Below are 25,099 nucleotides of genomic sequence, written 5' to 3' on the forward strand. Positions count from 1 at the left end.
CCACATGAGAGCATTAACGAGTGAATTCAAAATATTGCAGTTACTCTGAACCTCGAATGGGAAAAAAAAATGATTAAAATCCAGTCCGACTGTTCAAAAATCCCAACCAGGTTCATCGGAAAAACCTAACTGTGGTGACATTTCTGCAAAATAATATTACGTTGCTCCTTGCATGTTTCCCGACACTTTCAAAGTGAAACGCCCAGTGAGTGGTGCTACAAACATGTTCAGTTTTATCAGAAATCTGACACTGCTTTGTTTGGTTGGTTGTTGTACGTATCGCTGCAGTTCAGAAATGAAATGCCTGGTGAGTGGCAGAAAATTAGCTTTAGCCTTTGAACATAACGTACGACCTACACTAAACCTAACAACCGATAGCGTTAACAAAAGCAAACGTGAGATAACCTAAAACTGAAGCAGCCATGACATTTTAGCCTGCTTTCGCAAGTCCTTGAGCTCCTTTATCTTGACTTGCATTGCCAGTGCTGTGCTATAACCGGGTGTGCTAAAGAGCAAGTTTACTATGTCAGAAAAGCCATATATATGGAGCTGATTATTTGGTGCAAATGTCAAAGTGTATTAGTTTAAGTGGTAAGTTTGTTTTGAGGTCATATCATAGTATTGTAGCAAAGACGTTTGTGAAAATAGTCTTAATTAATCCATAATCAGTCACGTTATGATTTGTCTCAAAAGGAATAAAAAATGATTGGTATTTTACTGCCACTAGTGTTCATTTCAGCCAAACTGCAATGAATTGTATGTATACTGTAGGTATGTTTTTGGAGCTTTCCAAAATGTAGGTAGAGGCACATTTTTCCAATCAGCCTAGACTGAAAAACCCATGTTTTCTCTCTGCAAACAACTAAACAGATTTGAGTCGGTTATGTCAAAAATTACCGCTACAAAGTAAGTCGTAGTTTTGTGCGGAATATTTAATTCCTCAAACAAAACAGCCCTGAGGTTCCTTTTCCACTACAAAGCTAGCAAACTCACATAAAGTTATTTACAGAAATGCATCATCTGCCTAAAGCAGCAATCATCCTACTGTTCTCATAAAAAGTTTTAAGCATGTGATCAAAAATGTGTAGCTTTTGGCTGTTTGTTCTTTAAAGAGGTCATTACCAACATTTTATTTTCTTCCCTGAAGTTCTCTCAAAATGTTGGTCAGGTTTTAATGCACCAAAAATAGACGCAGTTTAGTTTCACATGAGAATTTTTTGTCCTTTCACTGAGCCTTGTAATTGAGCAAGCTGTTTTCACTACTGCACCTTTAAGAGGTGACATACATTGTCGCCATGTATGTGTGAAATCATTGTAAATTTCTGCACGTTTACAGTTGCCAAGTTCAACTGAAGTATGACTTATGTTGCACTTATAGGATGTTGGAATATATTACTTTTCAAAATATTTAAAAGATCAGTTATACTGACCTACAAAAGCAAAACGCAATGTAAAGTGACCATCTAAATATAGTTTAATTCTAACAATGTGTTCTTTCTTTCCAGCTGGCTGCACGTTTGAGGAAGACTCCGACCCCAGCCTATGTGAATACAGACAGGCACAAGAAGATGATTTTGATTGGCAGCTTGTACGGACCTACAGCTGGCCTCACATGACCTCTGACCTTACACGAGGTGAGTTCTGTTGTACTGTGCTGTAATGAATGCTCGATTGTAATATGAATGTTTCCAATATGTGATTTGGCTTTATATGTAAAACCTAAGAAAGCACTGCATGTATCCTTAATGGATAAAGCAATACCAGAATGCACTGCATACCTCAGTGATAAAAAAAAAAAAAAAAAAATTTGAGAATTATGGAGCCATCAAAGAGACATGGTGATGTGGAAAAAAATGGAAATGAGAGGAAAATTATATTCCATTGCTTTTGTGTTCTCTCGCAAAATGGTTGGGACCGGAGGGGTTACATTTGCGTCCTTTCACAAAACATTTGTGCTAATTTGCAAAAGTATTCTGAACCCCTGAGTAACTTTGTATTCTTTTGCAAAACATTTGCGTTAATTTGCAAAAGTATTCCAAAGAACTTTGTGTTCACACTCAAAACAACTGGAATTATATATTTCCTTCCATCATATATTTGTTTCCATCACTGTGTCCCCTTTAGGAACTCTGTGGCAAGGTCATTTTGTGCTGGAGTGTCACGTTTTTAGATTAGCAACATACTAACACTAAACTCTATTTAGTGAGAGAGGTAGCCTACTGCTTTGTGTGTTTTAAAACATGTCACCCATGATAGTTAGGATGTTGCCTTAGATGGTAGCATCTTATGTAGTCCTAAAGTAGCCTACTAGGTTTTGGAGCAAAGCTTGTGTAAACATGCAACATTAGAGGGTTACTGCACCCCAAAATGAAAATTTTGTCATTAATCACTTACCCCCATGTCGTTCCAAACTTGTAAAAGCTTCGTTCGTCTTCAGAATACAATTTAAGATATTTTGGGTGAAAATATATATGGCGCAGCTGACAAAGAACAGCACACTGTTTGCGTCCAGTGGATATTCTCCAAAATGGCGCTACTGTGACGCGGAGGAGACAAATCGTTGAATAAAGTCATTATTTTTGTTTTCTTTGCATACAAAAAGTATTCGCGTAGCTTTGTAAAATTACGGTGACATAATTTTGACGTAACGTATAGTTTTTGACGATGTCTTTCATACTTTTCCGGGCCTTGACAGTGTAATTTACTTGGCAGTCAATGGGACAGTCACAAGCCTCCTGGTTTTCACCCAAAATATCTTAAATTGTATTCTGAAGACAAACGAAGCTTTTACAGGTTTGGAACGACATGGGGGTAAGTGATTAATGGCAAAATTTTCATTTTGGGGTGGAGTAACCCTTTCAGTGTCTTTTGTTTTTCAAATTCTTCATTGTAGGAAGAAAATACATTCCTATGAGGAAATATGAACCTCATACTTTTTATCTTGACCACAAGCAAAGAGTGTTATGTCAACTCATGGTGTCAAGTGTCTTTGGTAATGTCAGAAATACACTGTGTCCTTACATTTATAAATGTGCTTTTAGTATCACTTCAGGCCGTGTCCTGCCGTTTAGGTAGGAGTTGTGTGTTAACATGCTTAGAGTTCAGATGGTTTTCAGCGGTAATTGTACATCTCCACAAGGTTCATGGGGAGCTACCGAAACACACAGGGCTTTTTCCTGCTCTAGAAATGGCAGTCGAGTCTAAATAGTAATTTGTATGATGTGAAAATGTGGACACTCTTGCGCGCTTATGGGTTTTTACACGTCTAAGTGCTCTCACAGACGCAATTGTGTTTTGTAATATTTGTTTTCATCAGTATAGTCAGTATCCATGAATCATCATACAGTTGAAGAAATTCAGCTGTTTTTAGCAAGATAGCAATATATCTGTGTGCAACACAATATAGACGTGCAACAATAGACATTACCATTATTAATGTAAACCATTTGATTATGAATATATATATATATATATACCGTATTGACCCGAATATAAGACAATGTTTTTTCCTTGGAAATACATCTGAAAAAACGCGTTTGTCTTATATTCAGGGTTATTATTTGACATGTCAATAATACACCCACAACAATAGGTGGCGCCAAAAACGCATAAAACGAGTGTGCCATGAAATATGTAATGTGTGTTGTAAAGATCGCGAATGAAAACAAATGAAAAAGAAAAGCTTACAGCAGCATGATCGTGACTGTCATGTTAGCCTGATGGGACCAAACTTCCTCTGTAAGTGATTTTAAAACATAAGACAGTACCCAGATTTGAAGACTACAATAAGATTTCACGTCTACTGATAATAACATTTTGGTAGGCTACTATGAGTTGGATAGCCTAATTGTTATATAATTCAGATGGGCTACCTGTTATTTCAATGGTATATCAAAATTCATGTCATTGTTGGTACATTTTACCAGTATTTACCATACTTTCAAAACAAAAATTAGAATTGGAAAAATATGCAATATGAAAATAATTTAAGAATAAATGTGTTTTACAGAGAGAGAAAAAAAAAAAACAAGATTTGGTTTTCAAAAAGCCTTTTTCCAACAGGTACATCTGGAAAAAGGGGGGTCGTCTTATATTCGGGACAATACGGTATATATATATATATATATATTATTACTAATGTATATACCATTATTGTGATCTAGTACTACTCATAGTGTGATATAAACTGTCTACTACCCTGGATCCATTCTAGTGGCACGTAATGTTGTTAACTGGACATAAGAAGCTTGAAGACAATCTTGTGGCACTTTGTGTTGACATTTCTTTGAGTAGCCGTCCAATGCTGCTCTTATCTGGAGAGTTAAATTCCATCAAAGCTGCTAAAGACACTCCAATTGAGACAACAGCTTAGTTTATTGGGTGCTATTTGCTCAATATTATTGATCCATACTGGGGTATGTTCAGCATGTCAATGAAGGGGAACTGAGACACAGAAAGAGAGAGGAAAGGTAGACGGGTGTAATGCGGGTCTAACACAACAGACAGGATCTGTAGCATACTGATACTTCTGTGAAAACTCTAGTAATCTTTTGTATTTCAAATTTTGCACTTTTGATGCAATTCAAGGTTTCACATGTTGCCTTGAAAGGTGCACTAATTAATTCTGTTCCGTACTAATTGTTTTCATACTTCTACACAAATTCTATTTAAAATAATGTATGAGATTAAGTTTTTTGATTGAGTAAACAATTAATGAGTTAGCCCCGTAGCCCTGTTTGATCAGGTTTTGCTGAAACAATGACGTTTCCCTGATAAAAGACGACTGTTAAAGGGATAGTTCACCCAAAAATGTTCATCATTTATGCTCCCTCATGTCATTCTAAACATACCTGACTCATAGAGCACAGCAAGTATGGTAAATGGAAGGGCTTGCTTGACATGCAAATACTTTTGAGATTCTGCAAGAACCAACAGGTTTGTTCTTATGTATTAAGCAAATACATTTGAGTTTAATTTACCATATCTGATGTGCTGTATGTTCATATGTGAATAAAATCACCTAAACTAAACCTATTCATTATATAAAGCAACTGTGACTCTTAAGAAGATTTTGATTAAATCACTCACATTTTATGGATTACTTTTTTTTAGCAAGTAAAGTGTTACCAATATATCTTCATTAGTGTTGTGAAGATTAGTATTGTGAGTTTGAAGCAACATGAGGAGTAATACATTATGACAGTTTTCATTTCAATTCAAACACAGAACATTACAAACAGATCCATAGAGAACATTCGTACTTTGCACTCTATAAAAAGAATCTGCAAGATGCATGTTACCTTATGCGTTAAAATCAGTGTCATTGCGTGTAAATATAAAAATTATAACTAAAGCTTTTATAGCTTCTGTAAGTTTATAGCCCACTGACAAGTTGCATTTAGCTGTCTCAAAACATTAAGGTTATTGACTGAAACCTATAATTGGTGTAAATGGAAGTTCATTCCGTTTCTGCGAGTGTTGCTGATTTCCAGTGACATGCGCGACAGCACGTCGGTGATCTTTAAGTCAACTTTATGCAAATGAACAGCGACGCTATGGGAGTACAGACAGCGTTCTGATGACTCATGAAGTTGGAGACGGCATTCGAGGAGGAACACCTGCTAGCACGCAGCACATAAACTCCTGAGTGATCTCCAGAAATCGAACGCCCTTAAGATTGTGCATATAAACACACTGATTGAAGCTGAAGTAATAAATCATGTTTATGGAGAGCACCTCTTTGTTTATGCTTCGAGCTTTTGCACACAAAAAATACTAGATCATTAAAGCTAGACATGTTTTGGATCGGTAACAGAAGTGAGTCTGGTCTTGAGTTTAGTGAGCTTGACTTCAAACAGACGGGCGTGCCATGATCTTCCCACTGCCCCCTGCTGCAGGAACATGTCAAACCTGCTCTAAAACTTTGACATGCTGTCTTTGAAGATCAGGTGCAAAAAAGCAAAAAATCTCAACTAGCGCTGCAGAAATTGCTCTTTGCATTTAAATGGCACATTAGCACGGGCCAATTTTCCCCTTGTTTCCTGACGAGATTGAGATGCTCATTTGTGTTGATGCGGGAAACATTGCTGTCTTTGATGTCAAGGTGTAATAAGACAAGCTTTCAGCCTATCGACTTGTTGCTTCGCACTTTTCTGACGCTCTTCACGCTGCTTTGTAATGTGTTGATTAGTGAAATGGATTGAATATATTATTGAAATAAGAGGCAGAGGTAATAAGCTTTAATGGCAGTTTGTTCTTGCATCAGAATGAGAAAACTTTCACCTGTTTGGAGTCATGCTGTGGAATCTCATGAACATTTGACAAGCATTTGTTGTGGCACTTTCACTTTAACTTCTGCGGCAAATTTCGGAGAAATGCTTTCTGGTCCAACAAGTTGCAAAATGAGCTTAATTTGGAACATTTTTCAAAATTAACTAAGCCGACGATATTAACCGTGTCTATATCTTCTTTAATACGAAAGTAGACTGAAATGGTGGAAGGTATAAAAGTAATACTTTCATTTAATATTGAGCTGTAGTGAGTTAGTCTGTTTTTAATGTTTTTAAAGTTTTTAATGCCACACTAAATACCTTTTCTTGAAGGACTTTCATTTCTAATGGCCTTGCAGATCTATGGATCAAATCCCATGGTTCTTAGGGGAGCATTTTGTGTTTACTTGAGGAACTCTTTGCATTTTTCTTCCCACATATTTCATCACAACAACAAGAGGACATAAAACTCATTAGAGAATGCAAAGTTTTCATCACCATTTCTCTTTAGTGGCTCCATAGGATTTAACTTGCAAGGACACCAAAGAAAAACAATGACTTGCTACCAAAAACTCTGGCACAGGCAACCACTGCCCAATGAGAATTGCAAATGTGTTTCAGAAATCCAATGTTGTGTTAATCCTATTCACTTCCCAACGCCTGTACTCTCCATTAATTCTCTTATACTCCCAATCAAGAAGTGCTTTCAAGAAGGGCAACATTTCTAACATCTTAGCATGAGCTTGAAGGCGTAGGAGAGGGGAGAGATGCCATTCGCTTGTCAGACGTCAAAGAAAAAAAAAAGTGCAGCACTAACTTCTCTAAGACGACATGGTGTATCAGACCGGCTTAAATAAATCCTAATTAAACTGAAGGCCTGGGGCATTGTGAGAGTTTGAGGATGTCTTTAGAAGTTTCAGAATTTAGGGTGGATGAAGTTACTGTAGTTCAACTACAGAACTGAAAGAATGTTTTGTAACACTTTACAATACGGCCCCATTAGATAACATTAGTAATTACAAGGCTCCCTGAAATACTCGATTCTGATTGGTCAGTTGCAACATTCCGAGGTATGTTATTAAAAGAATCGTCATCATTAGAAATGCAGAATAGCACACACTCATATGAGTATTTCAGAGCTGCGCTTCATTCACATCTCTAATATCACAATGCTGCGTTCTCGCTTGTTTCATTCAAACGCAACCGCTGTCATCTTGTGTCTCGTTTACTGACTGTATTTACTGTCAAAGGCAGGCTTACGGTAGCATTGTTGAAAGTGTTCGTCTTAACGCTAATTGATGTTGTTGCTTTGCGTTCATAGCTACAGGAACATATTTTATCTGGCGGGGCCGCGGTGGGGGATTTTAGACAAAATCCTAATATTAACCCTTTCAGGCCTGATAACAAATACATATTTGTGCTTTTGAAATTTTAATTCAGTATTTCTATAAGGGGATTTTACTAAATATTTACATCTGATATGCCTGGGATTTGGTCAGTGTGCTCGCTGACTGAATATTGCACTTTGGCGAATTCTCTTATCAGAAACAATGTGCAGATGTAGCTGATGTACATGTAATGCAAATAAGAGATTGATTCATCATACACTGCAGACAGCTTCACTTAGGCTATTATACTGTCACTGCCTGGTATTTGATATTGTATGTTCTTTGATAATATGTTGATTGTTTTGAATAATCATCAACATGCAACATTATAATTAGAAACTTAAAATGTATTTTTATTAAACATGAGATCAGGTTAAATATATATATTCATTCTTATTAAAATATTTTTTGACATAACATGGTACTTGCCTAAAACATTATGATGTGCGTATAGTTACTAGATTACATTAGGCTACAGTGGTTTGAGTGTGTTTGACTAGAGACTAGAGCGCAGTTGAAGAACTGTTGTGCTGATTGTCGGTGCTCGTCTTGGGAAGCAAGAAAGCTTCAGAAAACGGCTCATAAAAAGCACAAGGACGTGCATGCTTTTTACACGTTGGAATCTAAAATTGTGGTAATATGTTATGAACATTTCACATGCAATTCTGTCAGTGAGGGAGAACTGTAGGTGTGCAAGAAAAATACAATATCTGAGCATTTCAATATGTAATTAATCACAAAACTTAAGTATCCTGGGGATGATGGAGGGGCACAAAAATAATCTGAGGGCATTGCACCCTCAGCACCTCTAGTTCCCACGGCTATGTTTGAGTTTAAAGAGCTAATAACATATTTCAACTCATCAATATTTTGTGTTTAATTATTTACTTATGTGGCAGGTAGCTTTAGGTTTGACCAAATAAATTTTCTGTGTATATATATATATATATATATATATATATATATATATATTTGAAATTTGGTGCCTGCTACAGGTCTCAAACAAGTTGGCACGGGGTCAACAAAGGGCTGAAAAAGCAATACATTTTGAAAAGATTCAGCTGGGAGAACATCTAGCAGCTAATTAAGTTAACTGACATCAGGTCTGTAACATGATGGTTTTCACAAAATGCAAAATTGTCATTTGATTTGAAGCAAATAGTTTAAATTACTTCAACAAAACTTATATTTTACTTTAGCTCAATGACAAAACAGAAAATTCAATTTATTCAGTCGGATCAAGTATAAAATGTTTTTTGGAGTAACGGCAAGGCATATACACTTTTTTCAGTGTTTTATTCTGCAACAACAACCAGCTGGATATATTGTAAGGTCCCGCTTTATATTAGGTGGCCTTAACTACTATGTACTTACATTTGAATTAATCATTTGGTACAATGCACTTATTGTGTACATACATGTTTTCACATTGTACTTATATTTTTAAAAATACCTGTATGTAATTACATCTGTAATTAATTTCTGTAATTACATTTATAATTACACTGTTGACCCATCCCTTACACCTTAACCCACCCTTAAACCTACCCATACCACCAAACCTGTCTCTAACCTACCCGTATCCCACCTCAATAGCAGCAGAAGTGTTTTGAAATACAGTATGACCAAAATAAGTACATTGTACTTATTTTTTGATGTAAGTACATAGTAGTTAAGGCCACCTAATATAAAGTGTGACCTATTGTAATTCTATTTCCAAACTTCAAAAATGGCATAAAAGTAGTACATGCTTCATATGACTATGGAACACATGACAGCTTTATGTGAGGAACGAGTCTTTCACCAATAGTTTTCCCCTCTGCTGGAGCTTAACAATCACATTTGCTTTTGTGTTCAGTTCAAAAATTATGCTTTTGGACGCATTGCACCAGATTTGACATCACTGACACTAAAACACCACTGGTTCTCGTTATGTGACTGATCATGAAGTGACATGGTTAAAAATGCAACAGCACTGAGAGCTTCTGCACAGGCTTCATTTTGGTGACACATTTTCTGAGAAAAATGTTCCTTTAAAGGTAGCACAAAACTTCTCTTTGACTCCAATTGGAAGCAGCAAGTTCCTCTATTAGCTCTCCCTCATGGCCCTGGGCAACAGTAGTACAATAATGAGCAGATAATGATGGAATTGTGGGCTTCGTGTGGATTCGGTTCATTTGGAAGTCTATGAGAAATACTCACACACCTATTGGAGAGTCTCTGAAGTCATTACCGTCTCGTCCTGAGGTGCTGAAAAGTTATGTGGTTGTTTATAAAGCACAGAGTGCGCCGTTGCATAGTTTACCCTCCGCAGGCAAACAATCCCAACTCTGTTTGCCTGCCAAACCATGAAGGAGACATATAAGCTGGAATGAGGGGCTCGAGGAGCCTTGATTCTGCTTATGAGGTGCGGTGTCTATTTCTGGAGGGGATTTGAGCGCAAGACAGACAGCGAGGGCTGGACTGACATCAGAACAGAGATGACTGGTCTTGTCAGGAAAATTGATATCCAGGTAGGCAGGTGTATGTGGGGGGGATCTGTGGGTGATAAGTGAAGTGATAATGATGGGCTGTTCACTGCCATTAGTGTGAGTCCTGCTAAAATGGACGGTCATTTGAATAATGAACCAAAAGCCACCTTTTAAGTCACCGTGAGTCAGTCATACTGACACCAGACAGCTTCCCAGAAAATATGAGTGGGTATTTCAAGAGTTCGAGGCGGTATCCTCGGGTTAGACCGCCCATGGTGCACTGAGTGCTGCAGTGATGAGGTGTTTTTGCAGGCAAATCCAGTTCACATCACCCTGGTTTCACTCGACAAAAACGCTGTAGGAATTTTTCATTGGCTTTTGGATTGCTGCAGAAAATAAGCTCTGTGAGAGACAAACGTTTGTGATTCTTACACATTGTGTCCGTAAAGACATTCTTTACAACCGAACACAACTTGAATGAAGTTTAAGGCCTGAAAATACAATAGCTAGAAGTAAAAAGATAAACGTGGGCTATAAATTAACTACACCACGGTCACATGACTCCAAAATACACCAATATTTAAAAAGCATTTTCCCTTTGAGTTTGAATAGCTTGCTAGAGCTCAATTAATAACACAACAAACCTGTGAAAGTGACTAGTGAGTGGTTTACCCGCTTAACCACTTGTTAACCACTGACTTTTTCAAAACAAGTAAAGCTTTAAAAAATCACAAAGGGACGTTGTTAGGGTGTATTTTATGTCGTTGATTAAATGTGAAAATATCTTGAGCTTTTGGTAACCACAAGCCTTTTTTAAGGTATTTCACCAAAAAACACATTCAAAAATCCCATTGACTTCGGGACGATGGAATCAAAAGTGCTAAAATACGAATTATTTTCCATCTTTTGGCCATCTAATGCATATTGTACACAAAAAAGAACTTTATATGGCAAGCTTTAATCTGATTGGCTGGTTTCTATGGAATAAACAGAATAAACAGCCTGTTAAGTGGGCCAGACTTCATGCTGTAAGATTCATAATTATGGTAATGCAAGCTGATGAAACAGACATACTGTGTTGCAAATATCTGTTTTTTCCCTGAACAAAAATTTGAATTTTGACAGGAAGGAGTCTGTCATTAAATGTTCTGTCATCACAGAAAGAGCCACACAGGGAACAAATAACAGTAATGCATAATCAATGATTTGTGAACGTCTTAAAATTGTGACAGCTCGAGCGACCTTAAGCATATTTTTATTGCTGTGCAATTTCTGAAATTACAGTGAAAAATTTTAATTTCTTCAGTGAAGTGTCAAGACTATAATGGCTATGGAGCTGAGTTGTGAGTACAACTGACATGTCTTATTTAGTCTTTTTGTGCAATGTCACAGCCCTTAATTAAAGCTTCAGAATGCATTGACGTTTTCATCAGCAACCGCATGTGTGTCTGGGTGCGTGTGCAAGCTGTGTTTGTCTTTTAAAAGTCTGATTATGCTTAATGAAGTATAGTTCTCCAAATTCAAAAGAAAGCTGTTTCCTCTAAATGACAAATGAAACGGCTCAGCGGAAAGTGTTCTTAATTGTTCAGATATAGTGGTGGAAGGTTAGATGCTATTTTAGATTTTCATATGCAGTAATAAATAAATCAACCAGTGTCATGCCAAATCTAATGGCCCTGTCAAAGTACGTTCTGCTTTGAGTCCAAAGCAATTGCATTGACTGCTACAATATTGTTGATGTAAAAATGGTCTATAATACATGGAGAAAGCTATCTGCTAACATTTAGCATTAAATATAGCCTATATTATATACATGGATGCACATAAGTGGTGCACGACCAAAAACTTCAGACAACAAATTTGTGTAACAACATGGTTGACCGCTGTTAATGCGCAATCACCGTTTTAGATCGACTAACTGTAGGTTTCCATTCAAACTGAAAGCATAAATCTGGACTATGCGCTCCCAAAACTGTGCTGTTTCATTCATTCATGAGCATATACTTACTTGCTGGTAACCTGCCAAAATAAAAGCTTGCTGATTTTAGGTTTGAAAATAGTGAAAATTCATATAAAAAAGAAAAAGAAATAAATAAAATGAAAATGTAAATATTAGCATTGTATTTTTAAAGTGTACTATAAAATAATTGTATTTTTATTTAATACTGAATTTTTATTTTAAAATATAGTAGTATTATCACACTTTATGTATTACTTTATTTAAAAAAAAAACAAAAAAACAATAATATACAATTATTAAAGTGCACTATTATTACTATTAGTGATAGTTTTATTTTTTATAGTTATTTTATTCACCAAACCGAATCTCCAGTTGCTCTAATGAAAATTAGACTGACAAACTTACATACATATGTTAATGTAATGTAATATTACTTTGATGAAATATTAGCAGTATATGTTGCTTTCAGAAATTTTATTTAGTCAGAATCAACACATTTCAATGTTTTGTGAGTATACATTTTGGTATAATGGTGGAAAATTCATGCATTCTCATCGCCACTGAGTGTTAATGGTGGACCTTCGCTTAGTTTTTTAATGAAAATAATTTTCACTCTAATCAAATCATGGAAATTCACACTAACCCATCAACTTGTAAAATAGGGTAAGATCATATTTCCTCCTAAATCACATATATATTTAATTTCCAAAGGGGATGCATTTGTTATTTGAGGTATCATAGGCACAGTTTTGAGGTGCACTTTATCTTTAAAAATAAGACAAATTACAAGGAACATTTGGGCCCGGCAGCTATAATAAATGACAATATCGCTAGTCCTCATTTTAAATATTTTTGAGTGCACTTCTAACGCATATCATAAAAACAAAATGTTTGTTTATGGCTACCTGCTATCAGCGTTCCTCTACATCAGTACAGCAGAGCGCCATCATATTCCCCAGCGTTATAGCTAATGTCTGTTGACACCCGTGACGGCGAGAGGCATTTTTCATAAAAATCCTGTTTCCTGCAATTCCATCTCTTGCAGCCAAAGTTATTTCACTGAAGATCAATTCTCGCTTTGGAGCCTTTCATATGAGGGAAAAAAAAACACAATTTCAGCCCACCCTAATTCTGAGCAGCAGAGAAGGCAATTTAATCTGGCCGTTTTATCGTGTAGAGGAGCGTTTGACTGACAGCACGTAGGATGAGTCCCTCGATGGCCTACTGATTGAGTCTCTCTTCCCGGACCCACACGGCAGCCCAATTAAAGCACAAAAGACGCTTTGTTTCTGAAATGATCAGATACACTGAAATCTTTCTGCAGATAAGACTCATTCAGACACCATTGATATGCGTTTTGATGGACTCGGCTGCAATTATCACCTCTTTTGTCCGGCCGTGATTGCTGTTTATCTGCTAACAACTTCAGCGTGATTTGTTCGCATTTGTGTGTAGGTGGAAATTTTTTATGTCCCTGATGAAAGTAAACATGCTAAAAAGAATACACTTTTTGCAGTACTGGAACATCCCGGCATACGTGAACCTGTTTGATGTCGAACACGCTGACTTTAGCTGCCGATCAATGGGATGATATTAGGTGAGCGTCTGTGTGAACTAAATAGGACTTTCAGAGCTCGATACGCTGATCGATAACACAGATTTGAGGAGAGGCAGAGACGGTACGCTGGGAGAAAATCAGTTTCGTCGTTTCTTAGCACTCTTCATAGATGCTACCAAAAATGGGCCGGTTGCTTTAACGTTAATGAGAAGGAAATTCACTTTAATGAGCAGGACACGACTAAATTTGGAAGCGATTTTCAAGGTCACTTTATTGCTTTGGAAAAATAACGTAATTTCTACAAACATCTTCTTTTGAACATGTCCAAGTGATTTTCATTTCATTCATCAAAATGTTCAAATATTTTTGAAAAGTATAAAACAATTCATTTCAGAAGTCTGCGCAATGAGATGAACTAAAAAACAAACAAAAAATATGGCATAGCCTTTGTACAGAAATCTCAATCAATCAATCAATATTAAACATAATAAAATAGAATTGGTCATTCAAGATCATTTTCATAGAAAATCAAGATCATGAGATTGCTGTCTAAATTGTAAATCTTTTTATTTCACCGATTTATTTATTTTTTATCATGTTTTTATCATGTTTTTTTATTTGTAATTTAGTAAATATTATGTAAAATAAAATATGCTGTTTATTGCAGTAATTTGTAAACGTGTTATCTTCAAATAGTCTGATATATAAAATGTCAAAAGATAAGTAAATGCTGTCCTGTGTAAAAAAAAAAAATATATAAAAAAATCCGTAATGGTCAATTATTACATTCAGATGCAGAAAGTGCGCTTGTTTACACTTCATGTCTTGATATATTTCCAGTTGAAATGCTTTTCTCTATCATTTCATCTTCATTTGATGACTTGCTGCAGCCTCGGTCAATAGAAAATGTACACAAACATCTCTTTTAAATACAATTCAGTTTACTGCCTGGTTTTAGCACTAAAGCTTTACTCACACTTAATATACGGCAACGTTTTAGTGGTGATATCAAGTCATTTAAACAGGAATCCACACTATCAGGACTTCCGAGCGATGGTGGAAAAGTTTCCCATGCAGATTTTACTTGTGTTGATCACACAAATTGACCACATTAAACAGCTGCTGGGTTTGAAAGTGGCTTCTGTGTGAGCTGACATTTTTGACAAGACAACGGCCCTTTTTTTGCCCCCAAAATTTCACAGAAACGTGATTAATTTTGCTATTGTAAGTATCATTTAAGTAGAAGAAAATAATGATAATGACTTAAATTAATGGTAAAGGTGTTGAGTGTTAATGCTTAAATGGATTGTGGGTGATTCATAGATGAGACAGAGGTTTTTGCACTGAAAAAGCACATGCAGAGCTCGTCCTTCATCTAACCAATCAGAGCGTAATGCGTGACCCTTCCAGGACATCGCATCTATTTTCATTGAGACGAGGTCCAAATGTGTAGGTTCTAACAATGGAGCTAGTTTAGGGAGGTTTCTCTCCTCAGTGCCTGTCTCTCTTTCCCGAAATAAAGTTAGATGTAAGGAGACGTCTCCTCCAGACAGCTGTGAACCCCGGCCAGCCGGAGCCCTGACAGGACCAGACGATAAGGATGCTGGGAAACGGCGTTAGCGCAGGAATATAAATATCAGGAGGTTGAAAGAGACACTTCCAGCGAGGCGTGCGAGAAGGGGAAATGTCAGACTGGTCTTTTCCTGAAAGTAAACAAAAGCTCTTATTTTTCTGTGTGTACAGCTCAAGCAGCAGGATGTAGTTTGCTCTACAAATAGTAAACTTTGCAGGGAGGGCGAGATAATTAAAATCTCCTATCTCAGCGCGTGTTGACTGATCGTCACCCCCGGCCCGAGCACGCACACGCACCACACACCGTCTCAAAGTCATTACTCTTTTCATGGCTTTTCCAAAGTCAATGTTTGTTATTTTAATGAAAGCCCCTCGGACAAAATAACAGGGGAACAGACAAATTTCAGTCCTTTTCCGAGCCTGAAAGAATAAAAACACATCTCTTTGAGTCCAGCAGTCTCTCACTGGAGGGCATTTCTTTGTTTTTGCTGCTTTATTTTTCCAGCTCTCATGCTTATTAGCTGGCTTAGCTCACATGTGCGCGGTCTGTGACCCCCGGAAGCTTCAGAGTTCATAGAATTCCTAAAACCATTTCAAAATGCATTTCAGAAAACTTTCAAAGACATTTTTATATTCTCACAGAGACATATGGTGCGAAGCTGCAAACACCCTTCGAGGTTTAATATCTGATCATGGGCTTTGCATATAATTCGAATATAATAGGAGTGTCATTTTAAACTGAATATGGACCTATAACGTCAAATACATCAAACACAGAAAGGTATTTATAGTTTGGACTGGAGACCACCGGATTTGTGGCCTTTGAGATGCTACAACCATTTATTTTGTTGGCCATATTATTTATAGACTTTCATGAGGCAACTTGGAAGCAAACATGGACCAAATTACTCATCCATTCTTGTTAAAAAAATAAAAAAATAAAAATTAATAATAATAATAATATTTCACAAATACAGTAATATATTACTATTGTAAAACAACTGCACTATACAAAAAAAAAGGAAATAAATAAAAATAAAATATATAAATTATATTATATAGTAAAATCACAATACTTAAGTCTTAATTTTGCAGGAAATTGAAAGAAATTAATGTTGCAGTTCCAAGTAATTAAACCCTCAAACGTTTATTTTGCTAGAAAATGGCAGCTTCTGTGAAAACAGGTTTAGAAACATGTCTCAGTTCAATGAAATGCTGTAATCATTTGTGCACAAAAATATTGGAAATTATGTGAATGTGAAAATAAAGCATAACTGAAAACACTGGAATCACATGATGAACTGATCTACTCTGAAACATGCAGTGCAACAGACTATTATATGCTATTTAATATTTACAATTTTACAATTTTATATTGCAGATTAGAATTCAAATGTACCCTTTTTATTTTACTGAAACATACAATTCCACATTTACAATTATTAATATCTTGTTTATTTTTCCCACTGCATAGCATGTGCAAATCTATGTTAAAAAGAGTCAGACTTCCCAGCTGCTATATAGGTCAAATTTATATTTTATTTTTTATAATATTTTAATTGCTTAATTTTAAAAAATATATTATTTTCTTTAATCGAATCACAAAAAATATTATGCTTAGTCGAGCTTGCACTACATTTTGAAATCTTACAAAGGAAATGGAACATTTTACTTTTTTAGTTTATTATTATTATTATTATTATTATTAACCGTTCACACCAAGAACGATAACTATAAAGATAACGATATTAGCATCCACACCAGTGAATGATAGCATATGTTTATTTATAGTTAGAACAGGCCTTTACTCTTTTGGAATATTTTACTAGTCGTTAGTCACTTATAATAGAAATGAATGGTTAATGGTGTACCTATAAAGCTCGATTTCCTGAAGTGAATTTGACTGGTGCATGCCTGTGGAAGAACAGTAATTTTGACTGGTATAATGTGAGAATCTGGTGAATTTTACACAATTTCCCACGTCTCTGATATTCTAGCTCCCAGATACAGCCAGGGGTTTCATGAATTCAGGGACTTTTCGTTCCCCGAAACCAAACAGAAAAATATGAGCACGCCTCTCCTCAACAAGCCACATGATTTAAAGCATTGTTCACGTCTATAGCACAAATGATGATGGACAAGTTAGAGGGTTTTTTCACATCACTAACTCTCAGTATAAGCAGGCAAACAGCACTAATATCATCACCTGAATGGTTTACCCAGAAAACCGCCACTATACACAAAAGCCCTGTAATCGGTTGACCTTTGGAAAATATCCTCCCTCAGGTTAATGGTTTCCTTCCCTTTTAAACATTGCTTTCGGTCTCCAGGGACTGTGCCAGGAGTTGCTACTGACCCCAAGCTAATACTTTTCCCGCGTTAAAGTCTGTATCTCCAAATTCGGTCTCGGTGTCTCACTTCAGCTGAACCGCAAACACTTCATCAAAAGCGTGAGCGGGGAAAAGCGACTTAATTAAATTTGATCATGTTTACGTAATTCTCCTAAGATGGTTGAGTGTGGAAAACCAACACTACACCCACAGACGTCTTTGAATAAAGCTATTTCTGCTGTTCACTTGGACAAAGTTCCATCTTTTCTATCGCTGCGCACTCGTTGGGCTTCATTACTCTATTTCGGGGCACGTGGGCTCTCAGTCAGAAACCCTGCGGTGCCCTCGTGCTCATCTCCCAAACAGCCGGATAATTAATTGGAAAAGTAGAGGCAATGTAATCCAGTTCTTCAGCAGCCTAAACCGCTTGCACATATCATCCTCACAAGAGGCTCAAAGGCTCGGACACTTCAAAGCACAACCGTGTGCACTTGTCAGACTATTGGCGAGACGGTGAATCTTCTTCACTTTTGCGGCGAACGGCGGTGTGTGTATCGTTAGGGCATGAAATAGATTAATTAAAAGCATTGAGGCGGTGTGGTGTGGATTAAACGCTTCTCTTCCAGAGTCGGTTGGCCTTTAAACGGTGCTAACTTTTGAGATGTGTCTTATGTGTTGCTCAGGACTCCCTCAGGAGCTGTCGCTTATTCGCTTATAGAAACGGAGGCGCTAGCGCAGACTGGAAAGCTCAGCGCTTCCCCACAGGACATGTTTTATGTGATGTTATTTGATATAAGTTGGTATGCTGTGAACAAACTCCCATAAATGCATATTTCACATAAAAGTTTAAATCACATATACTACTTAAAAAGTACACTTTGAAAAAAGTACTTATTATGGAAATAGCACACTTTTGGAATGTTTTTGGACACTTAATTGATCATTGTGAAACGCTAATTGCAGATAAATAAAAATGCATCACTGTTTAAACTTATTTTAAATGCATTTAGCTGAAATTTAGACCCACTTAAGTAGGATTTAATTGCAATTTTGTAACTGCTTCTGTTGTCTTTGAAATATGGTTAAAGTTTACTCCTGAGAATACTGACAATAATTAATGGTAAACTAAAATATACTTTAATGTAATTTCTATTATATAAATAAACAATATAAATAAACAAACAAACAATGAAGTTTCAGTTTAGTGCAATTCAAATATATTAACCTTAAATGTAATAGGAAATTAAACACTACAGTTACAATTATAATCAAGTTCTTTACATGTGCTTAAGTATGTTGGTCATTACATCAAGTGCACTTCTTTAAAGCATGACAAAACATTAAAACACAGTGAAATGTTTAATTCAACTTTATGGAGTGCAGTTTTTAAAAGTGCACTTAAGTGTGTTAAGAAACATAGTCATGAAAGTGTACTTTATTTAAGTTGCCTTTTATTTCATTAACAGTAGCTGTAAGTACAGTATTTGATTGATTTATTCATTTTTTAAAATAAAAATATGTACTTCAAAGATTTAAAGGTGCCTACACTACACGAGCACACTGAATACAGCTAAGCACACTTTTTTTTTTCTTTTTTTTTCTCACAAAGGTATCCTCTAATAATGTACTATGACAAAGATTTCCCATTTCTCTCCTATAATATAAAGTCATCCCATTGTTAGCTTAGCAACATGCTAACACCAGACTCTGTTGGAATCAGTTGTGAGTCAAATGTCACACGAGGAGCGTTATTTGTGTGGCTCGAGGGTTTGCTGATCATTGAGAGTGTTCCAAATCAGTCATTTACGAGTCTGATTTGTGTTGGGACGTCTCTGTGGACAGTCGAGAGCAGTTCGAGGCAGTCCAGCAGGTTTTAGAGCAGCGCTCTGTTCTCTGAGCCGGATTCTCCTCACGCATGAAGAGCCATTGACAGTAATACAGAGTGAAGAGCCGAGCACATTCTCTGCCGGTCTTGGTAATTCCTCTGGATCGGTCCGTGACTCCATGTAGACCTGTGACACTGATGCTTATGCTGCTGCCCACAGGTTATTTGTATGTGTGTGTGTTTACTTTCTTAACAAAGAAAGTGAGTGCATGAACTAATATTGAGAGAGATGATGTTTCGGTCTTCTCTGAATGTTTTTAACATTGTCTTATTTGATCAAAATGGCCATTTTATGATTGACATTTTATGACACCACAGTTCCTGCTTTATTGTGATTTAATGCAGATTGACACTGAAATGTGTGTTTTTTTTGTTTTTTTTCGGTCCCACTTTATATTAGGTGGCCTTAACTACTGTGTACTTACATTTAAATTAATCATTTGGTACAATGCACTTATTGTGTACATACATGTCTTTACATTGTACTGATATATTTAAAAATACCTGTATGTAAGTACATCTGTAATTAATTTCTGTAATTACATTTATAATTACACTGTTGACCCACCCTTAAACCTACTCATACCACCAAACCTGTCCCTAACCTTCTGTTCAATTCAACCTTTACTTCTGTACTGTACACACTGAGTTCAGTTAATTTGAGTGACAACCACATTTTACAATCCATTTTACCCAACTGATACCTGCATTAGAATGCATTTTCCACTGCATTTCAACTGTTGTGTCAACCAGTATGTTCAACGAGTAAAAGTAAATAAAAAATTTAAATAATAGCCTAAATGTGAGTGAGTGAGTGAGTGAATGAATGAATATATACTAAATTGAAACTTTATGATCACAGATATATTTAAATACATGACATACAGTTTTCGGTAGAAATTATATTGAAGTCTATTTTAGTTTTTACAAATAAACGTTGGCAGTACATTCGGCAGAACATTTTGTTGCTTGAGTGTTTTGAATTGTGTTGCATTTACAGAAGTGCAGAACCCACAGATAAATCCATTTAGCAAATCCAGATCAATGCTGTACTTCTCATTGTCAACCATTGGGAGTTTGGGAGTGACTCTATATTCTGTACACACACAGCGATAATTTTGGAGATTTAGTCCTGTATTTAAATCACTCCCAAAATGTTTTTAGCATGAACATGGTCTTTGTTAAAGGATGTATGGTATATTTTATTATATGTAGTTGCATAGTGTGTTTTAAACCGATAAGAGAATTTTGTTCTGATAAAGATGATTGAAGGGCTCTAATAGTGTCAGACACGGACCTTGAAATGATCTCTAGTGTAAGAGCTGTTGAGATAACAGCCTTCAGCAGCACAAAACACAGCCTTATTATTATAATTCGTAGAATATCACCAGAGGAGCAGAAGGCTTTATCAGTGACGCCTACATTTGTTCAAACGATAGTGATGTGAGTACAAGACGAACAGTGATGAACGACATCATTTGCGGCATATTTTTTGTTTGCATTCAAATGAAGCTGGTGTTAATCAGACATCTTCATGCACACCTGTAGTCTCAACACTGAGGAAGAGACGATGAATGACTAGGAAAGCTGCACTGACCAAAGAACCAGAATGAAAACGTGACGGCGACTAAATGTCATGGATAAAGAGCAATTCAGAGGAAGTACCAGACGTGGAGCAAAATGAAATTAAAATGTACTCATGTTATGATGTTTTTGACATACATTGCAGATCATTGTGTCTCACTGTTGATCGTTGTTGTTATTTTATGATGTAGCAAGAAAAATGTCACTACTTGTAGTGAAGCTATGAAAAATTATAAAATTAAAAACAAAAGAAAAATATTTTGCCTTTAAAATACATTTCTAATGACAAATTCTATACTATGGCAAAAGCTAAAAAACAAACAGCTAAAGTAAAAAAAAAACTTTACTTTAATTTGATGTATTGATTAGTAGAGTAATGTTTTACCACGTGAACTTTTGCAGCTATGAAATTAAAGGAAAACATTTTCTTCTATTATATACAGTATATATATATATATATATATATATATATATTATATTTGATTCACTTAAACTTTTTGTTCACACTAAGTCCTTGAATAATATATATAAATAATAAATAATTTATTATTATTATCATTATTACTCTTTCTGTCCATTTCTATTTATTTCTCCAGCTTTTATGCTCTTTTATGAGTTTATATTCAAGATAATTAAATGATTAAAAACTAAAATCAATATTTCAAGTCCATGTTTTGATTTAATTGTTAAGTGGCTGTGTAACAGTGGGAAAATGTTTAGCCAGCTAGTCATTATTACAAAATACACCCCTACAGCGTTCTCAGGAGCCTAGTTTCACCTTATTGGGATCTACTTCGTGTTAATTACCTGCTTACATTATTCTTTATTTATTTCTTTGTCAAAGCCTATTATTACCTGCGTTTGGCCCTCGGCGAGTGTTAATTTTGTACTCTGGTACCAGGCCTGTATCAGAGGGAGGTGAACTGGGCCGGGCGGTTGTGGAGCTGTAAAGCACTTGAGTGCGCTGCTAATTCATCACTGTCGCGAGGGGCGTGGAACGAGCTGGAGCTCAGCGGAGGCAAGAGAGTCGCACAGAAGCTGTTGATTGATCGTCTTTTCCCGTGTGTTGCTTCCTTTTCTCAGCCAGCGGTAAAACTCTGTTCTGTCCTCTGACAAACTGCTGCAGAGGTGTTTGTCGGAGCGAAGACCTCACCTCGTATTCGTTCATTCAGCATTCGGTGCTTTCTCTCTGAGTTCTTGCCATCTGTACCTTAAAAGCCCCGCCGACCGCCTGACGTTGCAAATTCTTCTTTTCTAATCACAATTTATGGCTGCTTCTTCTTTTTTCTCACTGCCTTCCATGAGCTTTATCTTCTGTCTTCAGGTTGGCAGGCTGTTTCTTTGTTTTTCTCTTCATTGTTGTCATCCGTCTTGCTATAGATATTTTTGTAAGTGTCATTAAGCAGAAATTCTTTATCTGAAGTCATTTTCACTAATTATCAGGACAGTCTCTCTGTAGGAAGCGGCGATTAAATGCCCCAGCAAACCTCCAATCACTGCTAACACTGACTGAGAGAGTTTCCTTCTTTCACTTCAGATAAATCTCGTCTTTAAAGGGTCGTTTAGCAGTTTTAGCTTGCGTTAGCTCTTTTAGAGAGCACAATAATTAATTCCTTAACCTGTCCAACAAAAAAGAAGCATCACTATGTAGGATTTTCAATCTTTCAAACCTCATCAGATCGTTCTACCTTGCGTATGCCAATCACTTAATTTATTTTTCTTTTTTTCTTTTCACCTTTCAGTCTTCTGGCTTCAGGTTGTTTTTGAGACATTTTTGGCATTAAGTTTCAATAAATGCTTTTTTTGAGTTTTGAGTTTGAGTGTAAAAGTTACAGTATATTTTCACAGCACATGAACTCTTTCATTTCAAAAGATCAAAGAAAAAATCAATTTCTCATGACACAAACCCTTTAAGTGCTGTAAGTGCGCAGAGAACAGTAGGAGTTGTATATCACTGTCAATCACGTGTTGACACCAGTGTGTTTTGAGGCCAGAGGTTACAGATGGCTTCAGCTGCACTTACTGTAAGGCAAACTCCTTTATAGTGCTCCGCTGCGTATTCGCACCGTTTGCCAAATTACTTTTCACAGTTTGATTTTTGTGACATTATTTCTTCACAGTTGGCTGTTTCCTGAGAAATGGCACTGGTTTCTATGAAAGCCACGTTATTCTTTGTTAGTTTCAGAGTTTAGTGATCTGTTTTGATGTAGCGCTGCTATTATTCCGCACCGTAGAGTACAACAGTTGGGTTACAGAAGTAAAAACTTTTTTTTTTTTCTTTCACAGGGGAATCGATTCTCAACGATAGCTCAAACGTTTTAAGACAGACCGATTGTGAGCTACAAGGCTATTCATCAATGCTGTATGCTTCTGTTAAAGCCATCAGCAACATTATTTCAACTTATTTTTTTAAATAATTGTTTTTAACAGCCATATTCCTGGTGAAAAACTGTGATTCTGAATTCAAGACCAAGCAAGCTGCTGATGAGCTAAACAAAAGCTACTTCACATTGAAAATCGACTTTGAAAAAAACTACTTCACATTGAAAAAAAAAAAAGGGCATTAGTCACTTGCACTACAACCAGTAATGCTCCGTGATGCTTTTGTTGGTCTCTGTAATGCTGGCTTCAGTTCCTGCTGTGTGGCAGTCTGTAATTACTTTTATAAGTGTTTTGTCAGCAAATGTAACACAAGGGTCCTCCAAGAGTCTTTCTACCATTTAAACATCTTCTTTCTTCATTTTCAGTTATTAATAAATTGAATACCATTGTTGGACAGTGCAACTGTAAGCAGTTTTTCCGTTAGCTTTCAAATTTTGAATTTAGGACAGCTGTGGGGTTGCCCTAAAGTTAAGACAGTTTTTAGGATTTTTTGTCAAGTTAGAAGGTTTCTGTAATACCCCCTTCCCATCTGTAGTTAAGATAGGAAATGCTGTTATGTAATAGCTTTTGTCCTAAATGTGGTCCTAAATGAAATTACCATGGTAACCAATCAGATAAGATGAGATTTTAAAGTTAGGATATTTCTGTAATACGCCCCCAGGGTCACCTTTGATTGTCATTCACAATGCTTCATGGAACTGAACTTCTTCCAACATAAAAGGGACAGTTCACCCAAAAATGAAAATTTGCTGTTAATTTACTCACTCGCAGGCCATCGAGGATATAGGTGACTTTTTTCACTCAGTAGAACAATTAAGAATATTTTTAGCTGAAACTGTGGTCCTTGGTGATTCATAAAATGCAAGCCAGCTGCCACCGTCACTTTGAGAGTCAAAAAAAGCATATGCAGGCAAAACAAAATTAATACCAATGGTTTCTGATGATATATTGAGGTCTTATGAAGAGAAACGATCAGTCTATGCAAGAAACTGAACATTATTTACAGCCTTATTACCTGTAATCCATAGCCTCAGGAAAACTCAGGAATGATGTCAAGTTCACAAACGAGTCATTCTCTTAAACTGGTTCTTTTTTTCTTTCTTTTTTTTTGGCAAACTAGTTAAACCAGTTCACCAAATTGGACAGAATTTTCTGAAACAGTTCATGGCTCAAACAACACAGATTTACAAATGATTCAATCAGATATCACTTTCAGACACCTGACAGTCACTCTGACTCAAAATGAGCCAAAATAGCGGCTTGTCTGACCCTATGATGAATGAATCATTCAGTGCTCCAGTTCCTCTAGCAGTCACTGAACTGAGGAAACTATTCGACTCGAACCGAAGATCGATGAGCCGCTGATATGAGCATGTGTGAACCGAACACTTAAAGTGCCCCTGTTATTGGTTTTGAAAGGTTCATATTTTGGTTTTGGGAGTCCTCAACAACAGGTTGACATGCATGCAAGGTCAAAAAACACTTTCATTGTCTTATAATATGCATTTATTTTTACCTTACTTGCTCAATGTTTCATTTTTCCAAACCCCTCCTTTGCGTGACGCTAATCTGCAGTGATTGGGCTGATTGGTCTCATCTTTATTTCATCATGTCTGTAATGCCTGATAAAGCAGCATTTGTGAGTCCAGTGCTGATTTGTGTACAGCGTTACTGGGGAAACTGCTATTTTTAACGCTCCA

General features: G+C 36.4%; 1 protein-coding gene across 4 annotated transcripts in view; it reads left to right on the forward strand.

Annotated features, from left to right (window-relative positions):
* ptprua (protein tyrosine phosphatase receptor type Ua) overlaps positions 1 to 25,099 on the forward strand; it is a 261,984-nt gene that overhangs the window by 61,062 nt on the left and 175,823 nt on the right. For all 4 annotated transcript variants that reach the window (XM_058754100.1, XM_058754102.1, XM_058754101.1 and 1 more), the window contains exon 2: positions 1,506 to 1,634. In XM_058754100.1, coding sequence (XP_058610083.1) covers positions 1,506 to 1,634 — 129 coding nt within the window. The remainder of the gene's footprint in view (positions 1 to 1,505; positions 1,635 to 25,099) is intronic.

This window comes from Onychostoma macrolepis, chromosome 19 (genome assembly GCF_012432095.1).
Source record: "Onychostoma macrolepis isolate SWU-2019 chromosome 19, ASM1243209v1, whole genome shotgun sequence".
In the NCBI taxonomy this organism is placed as follows: domain Eukaryota; kingdom Metazoa; phylum Chordata; class Actinopteri; order Cypriniformes; family Cyprinidae; genus Onychostoma; species Onychostoma macrolepis.